This window comes from Budorcas taxicolor, chromosome 15 (genome assembly GCF_023091745.1).
Source record: "Budorcas taxicolor isolate Tak-1 chromosome 15, Takin1.1, whole genome shotgun sequence".
Taxonomy (NCBI): domain Eukaryota; kingdom Metazoa; phylum Chordata; class Mammalia; order Artiodactyla; family Bovidae; genus Budorcas; species Budorcas taxicolor.
The window spans coordinates 46,701,744-46,709,751 of NC_068924.1; the positions used below are offsets into that span (position 1 = coordinate 46,701,744).

Here is an 8,008-nt window from a genome sequence, read left to right on the forward strand (position 1 = left end):
TGGAGTGGGTTGCCGTTTCCTTTTCCAGGAGATCTTCCCAACCCAGGGATGGAACCCAGGTCTCCCGCATTGTAGGCAGACGCTTTACTGCCTGAGCCACCAGAGAATTCTGGTAATATACCTGCCTAAATTATGAGACTAGAAATCCATGTCCGCAGAACTGGAAGAGGGCCAGGTAGCGAGGAGAGTTCTGATGACTATGCCAAAGCTCCTCTAACCAAGTTTGGAAGAATCTCCCCATGTTATACTTCCTTGGATGAAAATTAAGAAGCATGAACCAACTTGACCTTCACTGGGATTTTGTATGCTTTAGAATGGTCTAGAAAATACTGTAACCCAACATAACCTTGTTTAAACCTCTATCCAAGTATCAAACACTAAGGACAGTTTAATCTTGAAAAGCTTATTACCATATGGACTAAGTCCCTTCTATACTCCTAGGTCACTCTGATGCCTTGAGCCCAGTTCCCTGCCCCTTTTGAAACACCCTGACAACTCTTTCCCGAATTTCTTTGGTCTTAACTCCATATACCATAGGGTTAAGAGCAGGTGGAAAGAGCAGATACACATTGGCCAAAAGAATGTGGATGTGGAGTGGAACATGGTGACCAAAGCGATGGGTGAAAAAAGAGAAGAGGGCAGGTGTATAAGAGATTAGGATGACACAGACATGAGAACCACAGGTCCCGAGGGCCTTGGACCGAGCTTCATGAGATGAGAGGCGAAGGACAGCTCGTGCAATGAGGAAATAGGAAAGACCAATGCAAAACAAGTCCACCCCAATGACCAAAAGTGCTGCCGTCAGCCCATAAACACGATTAGGCCTGGTGTCTCCACAGGCTAGCTTCACTACAGCCATGTGCTCACAGTAGGTGTGTGGGATCACATGGCTTTGGCAGAAGCTCAAGCGTTGAATGAGGAAGGGGCATGGGAGCATGAGAATGGAACCTCGTACCATAGCTACCACCCCAATGCGGGCAATGATGGTGTCAGTGAGGACAGTGGTATAGCGGAGTGGGTGGCAAATGGCCACATAACGATCAAAGGCCATGGCCAGCAACACGGTGGATTCCATCATGCAGAAAGCATGAATGAAGAACATCTGTGCCAGGCATGCAGAGGCAGACAGGTGTCCAGCTCCACACCAGAGGATGGCCAGCAGCTTGGGAACTGTGGAGAAAGAGGCCGCCAAGTCAATGGCTGAGAGCATACACAGGAACAAGTACATAGGCTTGTGCAGGGCTGGTTCAGTGGCAATGACCACCAGGATGGTTATGTTCCCCACAATCGTGACTGTGCCCAGGAGGCACACAGGGAGTGAAAGCCACAGGTGGAACTGTTCCAGACCTGGGATGCCCATGAGTATGAAAACAGAAGAGTCCAGGGAAGTATGATTAGGAGACTCCATGGTCTGGCCAAGAGTACTGGGCAACTTCTTGGGTCAGAAACCCTCATACAGTATGACATCACCTAAGGAAACAACACAGAACGGGATATGAATCAGCTAGAGCCACATTTCTCTTTCTTACTCCACATTTGTATTTAACAGAATACAAGCGAAGTGAACTCTCCTATTGCTTAGTAGACCAGACACTGCATGTGCATAGTCACAGGATAAGAAAAATCAGGGAAGAAACTTTTTCATTTTGGACATCACAGAATATCCTTCCTTACAACGTGGATGAATTTAAGAGATAATGTACCAGATAGCCCAAATGTGTAGAACAAGATCAACTATTGTTGTTTGTTCTCATAAACATAGGGATCAAAAGGAGAGAAGGTTGGTGACAAGCACTATTCTATCAACAGGTCAAGACCAATAAACTACATGACCTCCACAGAAGGTGGATAAATATGGCTTATTCCATTAAGTATTTATGTAGAGTATTGTTGGACACACTGTCCCAAGAACTTATATCTGAGGAGGCAGAGACAGCAAAGATCTAATGTTCTGATCTATTTAACTTAGGATCTTTTCACTCCTAAATGAAAAGTCATTGAGGTAAAAGTTTTTACTGTTCCAAAAATGTGAACTTTGAGCTCTCTAGATCACCACCAAATATTCAAGTGAGAGTATATTCTAGACTTTTTTTTTTTGCCTTCTCCCACTCCAGTACTCTTGCCTGGAAAATCCCATGGACAGAGGAGCCTGGTAGGCTGCAGTCCATGGGGTCGCCAAGAGTCGGACACGACTGAGCGACTTCACTTTCACTTTTCACTTTCATGCGTTGGAGAAGGAAATGGCAGCCCACTCCAGTGTTCTTGCTTGGAGAATCCCAGGGACGGGGGAGCCTGGCGGGCTGCCGTCTATGGGGTCGCACAGGGTCGGACATGACTGAAGTGACTTAGCAGTATTTTCTAAGAGAGGCAGGAATATTTTAGAGATACAGAAACTTAGAATTTTTATAGCTGGAAGGTGTGGTCACACACACACACAAAAAGCTTGGGACCCATATAACTGGGAACAAGTCTCTACTGACAGTATTGCCTTGGACAAGCTAATTTTCCTCTAAGACCAGATTTCCATTTCTGGTCTGGAATATGGTAATAATACTTTGTAAAGATGTTGAAATGCAAACACCACCTTGTACAGTGTGTGGCTCATAGAAGGTGTTCAGTAAACAATGTCATTTGCTGTTACCATTGCTTTCATATTAATAGGTCAGTGACTTCATATCCTACCTTAACACAGCTTCCTTAACCTGCTATTTATTAGAATCTAATCTCATCTTGAGTATTTATACAATAAGAATTAGAAGGTAAACCTACTGACAAAATACATATTCTTTCTGTTTTCGATATGATCTCTACAGTTAAATGATGATCATTCAGAGACTGGAAAACAGCTTCCCAGTCTGATCTCAGCTACACTATATGTCTTCAGGTCTTACTTTTATGACACAGATTTGCTCACTGAGCTAATGTGAAGTACTCAACAAGGATAGCGGAGCAGGAGTCAGATTGTGAAAGCAGTAAACCTCTGCTCACAGCACTATCCCAACCACTTAGTTTATGCCAGACATCCCTATGGCTTTCAGTCTCTCACAAATTCACTCACCCTTAGCCTGACGTTTAATTTGAGGATGGTTCTCTGAGTTTCCTTCCTACTTCTTAAGTCACTGACTTTGTGTTTTAAGACTTTTTTTCTTGTAGAAGTTGGACTTATCACGTGTTGCTCATATCACCTGACTAGATTGGCTCATAATTTGATTGATGCAAGTGAACACGACCTGTAGTTCCTATAGTTTTCATCTAGGGAATCCCAAACTTTATGCATACCACCACCTTCATAAGGCCATGTCCTCTTATCATGTCACTCTCTCCCACTATCATCTCATCCAGCTCACAGGAATAAACCCTTGTCTCACACCATCTCTTACATAAAATATTTTATGATTTTGATAAATATTTGGGATCATTCTTACTCACACCGCAGTTTGAACTTGGCCTGCTGACTAAATTTCTAATCCAATTCTTATTGTGACATTAAAGCCAATGCCCTCAGTAAGATCAAAGTTCCAACATCATCATTTGGAGAAACACAGGTTGGAGAAAACTTTCCATGCCTGAAACTGCAGCACAAATCAAAGCCTGTCATTCTGTCTGTGTAAGAGCACAGCTAAACTGGGGTACCTCTGGCAATTGTAAGACCATTGAAACATGAAAAAAGTCAATGGAATCAATAAGGTTCTGCTGATCCCTCTGCCCTGTTGTTGATCTCTGCAAAGTGTCACTACACACACATTCCTCTCAAGTGCTTAGTGAGTAATTAGTTCTTAGCAAATGTCTTGAATTTACTTCATAATGCCTCCCATTTCTCTGGTTTGATTAATAAATCACTTGCTACTTGCTTTGTTGAAGGCTCTCCACTCAGCTTCCCTTTCCAACTAGAGGGCTTAATGACAAATTAAAACTCCCATTTTAGGAAATCTGCTGAACAAACTCCAAATTAGATTACATAGAATTGTTATTTAGCAAAATCCCCTTTCCATACCTCTAAATCTCACTTTCTCTTCTTTGAAGTAAATTTTCCACCACCATCTACACAGAAATGTTTTTCTTGAGGACTAAGAAACATCTTTCCTAGAATCTTTCCCTAGCTCAAACTCACATAACTGCAGGACAGCAGAGAAGAGAAGGTACAACATTGTAGAAATATTCTCCAAAGATGGAAAGAACATTACTAGTCTCCCTCCCTCAACTTTCTGAATGCTGAGCCCAGAGGTTGTTATGCTGATGAAATCTGTCTCACAGTCCCGCTTGGGAGTTAGGTGGATTGCATTGTGTTTAAGGCCAGAGCCATCTAGGGAGCATCTGTGTTTCCCAGGAAACAGAACATCCAAGCCTTTCTTTTCCAGATGATCAGATCAGATTATAGAGGTGAAGCTAGAGGCTTTTGTTAAAGAGTCAGGGAAGGAGTATTTATAGTCTATATCCTTGAAATTCTTTCTCTATTTTTGTTTTGTTTTCTTTCTAATTCTCCACCTCTCAGAGATGGGACTATTTATCTAAGGGCACCTAACATTTTTAACTTGCAGATACAAGTGCTATGGTTATCTGACCTGGATCCCTGTTTCCAAAGCAGCTCCATTTTCCAAGGATCCCAGGATGGATATGCTTTCTCTTTCATGTCCCTGTTTATCCCAGAGTCATTCTGCCTTGTTTACTTTTTCCTGGGACTACACTGTTTTAGAGGATTTATTGCACATGTCCCCAGACCGCTCACTGTTACATAGTTGCACAATAATTGGCTTTGTTAGACACTTTGTCTTTTTTTTTTTTTTTAACTTGTGCATGATGTAGCAAGCTGGTAATGGAATTCAATAGGAAATTATACTGGTATCTAGGAGATGTGAATACTAAAGGCAGTTTTTCACCATATGAAGTAATTATATTAAAAAGTCCTATACATTAAACATTACTAAACCTCTATCTCCTGTTGTTCTTTGCTGAGAATTTATCAACTGCGCTAATCTCAATGAGGGTTTCCTAGGTGGCTCAGTGGTAAAGAATCCATCTGCCAATGAAGGAAATGCTGGTTCAGTCCCTGAGTCAGGAATATCCACTGGTGGAGGAAATGGCAACCTACTCTAGTATTTTTGCCTGGAAAATCCAATGGACTGAAGAGCCTGGCAGGCTGAAGTCCATGGGATCACAAAAGAGTTCAACATGATTTAGTGACTAAGCAACAAATCTCAGTAAACTGTACTGTTAGAGAGCTCATTTGCATTAAAGCCACAATCCTGTCTTCTCTGGGTCTAATTCATTCTCATTATGTAAAGAGTCTACTTATTTGATATAACTTTACCACTCATAGAGTTTACTTACCATGCATCCCAAGACTCTTGAAAAAATGTCTGAAACTTCTATTTCCAGGAAACCAGCCCCAGCCATCATCTAGGGCCTTATATTATGTGGGGATATTCTAAGAATTCTCTGTAGAATTATGGTCTCTATCCATAATTTCCTGCAAGATTTGGTCTCCTTATCACCACTCTAAATGCTTCTCCTCTAGTCCCACCATATTCAAACAGATCAACTTTCATTTGTAGACACTTCCCGCAATTAGACTAGATCTGCATTCAATCAACTGCACGCGTGCTCTTGATCCTAGATTTGGAGAGTCTCTCCAAAGCCAACAGCTTTCAGACTTAATGTTCTTCAAAATCTCCTGTAGCTCCTGTTAAGACACAGGTTGCCAGTCCATACCTTCAGAATTTCCGATTCACTAAATTTGGAGCAGGGTCCTAATGCGTGCCTTTCTTATGACTTCCCAATTAATGCAAATGTCACTGGTAAAGGAATTACACTTTAAGAAACACTGCTTTAAGAACATGAACATTGAAAAAAATCTTTTGGTTGGATTTGCCTTATCAAATTGCTCTATGGTCTGCACTTCTGGTGAGTGCTATTGGACAATGTAGCTATCATAAACACCTTTAACATGTTACCTTAAAAACCTAGAGCAGAACAGGATTGCAGCAACTTTCCTTTCCTGAAACCAGCCTTGAATGTTCTTATCTGTCTACAGCTAAAAGTGCTTTAGAGAAACTTTCAATCCATTTCACTCCTTTTAGTTAAATGAAAAATAAAAATAAAACAAGGGAGAAATAAAGGTTTGCAATGCCTTTGTTCCCCCCAACCAAGTCTAGTTCTCAGCAAGATACAGGAAAAGTCCTGGGTGGTGCATTCTATGGAGCTTACAGCAGTGCTATGATGTGTCAACTTGGATAGTCTAAACTATGGTTTGATAGGGGAAAATTGTCCCTTCTATTCCTCTTGAGTTCTTATGGCCAGATGAATAATAAAATTGGCACATAAAGATTAGGAGAAAAGGAAACAAATTTAATCCATGCACACTGAGGTTTTGTAGAAGTAGAACCTAACAAATGGCAAAGCAGGAAGTTTTTATACATTTAGAGAAGGAAACTAAATTTGTGAAGAATTGATAAGACAAAGAAACTTGAAATAATTAATGAGGAATCTAAACAGAGTGTGGGCTTGAAGTAGTAAATTAGAAAAGGAACAGCATTTCTTTATACAGGCTTCTTGGTTGGCCCCAACATCCTGTCTCTGGTGAGGAGGTTGTCTTTTTGACATGAGAAACTTATTATTTGCTCTCATGGAGGGAGAGAAGAAGGTTAAAGTATATATCTTTCCTTTTTTTTTTTTTCTTTTTGAGATCCATCTTTATTATTTTTAATTTATGTATTATAATTGGAGGCTAATTACTTTACAATATTGTGGTGGTTTTTGCCATACATAGACATGGATCAGCTGTGGATGTACATATGTCCTCCTATCCTGAACCCCTCTCCCAACTCTCTTCCCACCCCATCCCTCTGGGTTGTCCCAGAGCACCAGCTTTGAGTGCCCTGCTTCATGCATCAAACTTGCACTGGTCATCTATTTTACATATGGTAATATACATGTTTCAATGCTATTCTCTCATATCATCCCACCCTTGCCTTCTCCCACATAGTCCAGAAGTCTGTTCTTACATTGTGTCTCTTGCTGTCTTGCATATAGGTTCGTTGTTACCATCTTTCTAAATTCCATATATATTCGTTAATACACTGTACTGGTGTTTCTCTTTCTGACTTATTTCACTCTATATAATAGGCTCCAGTTTCATCCACCTCATTAGAATTGACTCGAATGCGTTCTTTTTTATAGTTGAGTAATATTCCATTGTGTATACATTACCACAACATTATCCATTCGTCTGCCGATGGACATAGAGGTTACTTCCTTGTCCAGCTATTGTAAACAGTGCTTCAGTGAACTTTGGGTTACATGTGTTTCTTTCAATTCTGGTTTCCTCAGTGTGTGTGCCCAGCAAGAGGATTGCTAGGTCATATGGCAGCTCTATCTCCATTTTTAAGGAATCTCCACAAAGAATTGATGCTTTTGAACTGTGGTGTTGAAGACTCTTGAGAGTCCCTTAGACTGCAAGGAGATGCAACCAGTCCATTCTAAAGGACATCAGCCCTGGGATTTCTTTGGAGGGAATGATGCTGAAGCTGAAACTCCAGTACTTTGGCTACCTCATGCGAAGAGTTGACTCATTGGAAGACTCTGATGCCGGGAGGGATTGGGGGCAGGAGGAGAAGGGGACAACAGAGGATGAGATAGCTGGATGGCATCACTGACTCGATGGACGCGAGTCTGAGTGAACTCCGGGAGTTGGTGATGGACAGGGAGGCCTGGCGTGCTGCAATTCATAGGGTCACAGAGAGTCGGACACGAGTGAGCGACTGAACTGAACACTGTACTCATTTGCATAGTGGCTGTACTAGTTGCATTCCCACCAACTGTGTAAGAGAGCTCCCTTTTCTCTACATCCTCTCCAGCATTTATTATTTATAGACTTTTTGATGGCTGTCATTCTGACTGGCATGAGATGGCACTTTATTGTGGTTTTGATTTGCATTTCTCTGATGATAATTTTAAGTATCTTTTCATGTGTTTGTTAGCCATCTGTATGTTTTCTTTGGATAAATGTCTG

General features: G+C 41.3%; 1 protein-coding gene across 1 annotated transcript; it reads right to left on the reverse strand.

Moving 5' to 3' along the window:
* Positions 1-442: 442 nt before the first annotated feature.
* On the reverse strand, positions 443-1,426 carry LOC128060924 (olfactory receptor 52P1). The gene has a single exon (XM_052653288.1). The coding sequence runs from the start codon at positions 1,406-1,408 to the stop codon at positions 443-445; it is 966 nt and encodes a 321-aa protein (XP_052509248.1). The 5' UTR covers positions 1,409-1,426.
* Between the last annotated feature and the right edge of the window lie 6,582 nt (positions 1,427-8,008).

Excerpts from the sequence above, each read along its gene's own strand:
- LOC128060924 (XM_052653288.1), bottom strand. The coding sequence starts at position 1,408 with ATGGAGTCTCCTAATCATACTTCCCTGGACTCTTCTGTTTTCATACTC.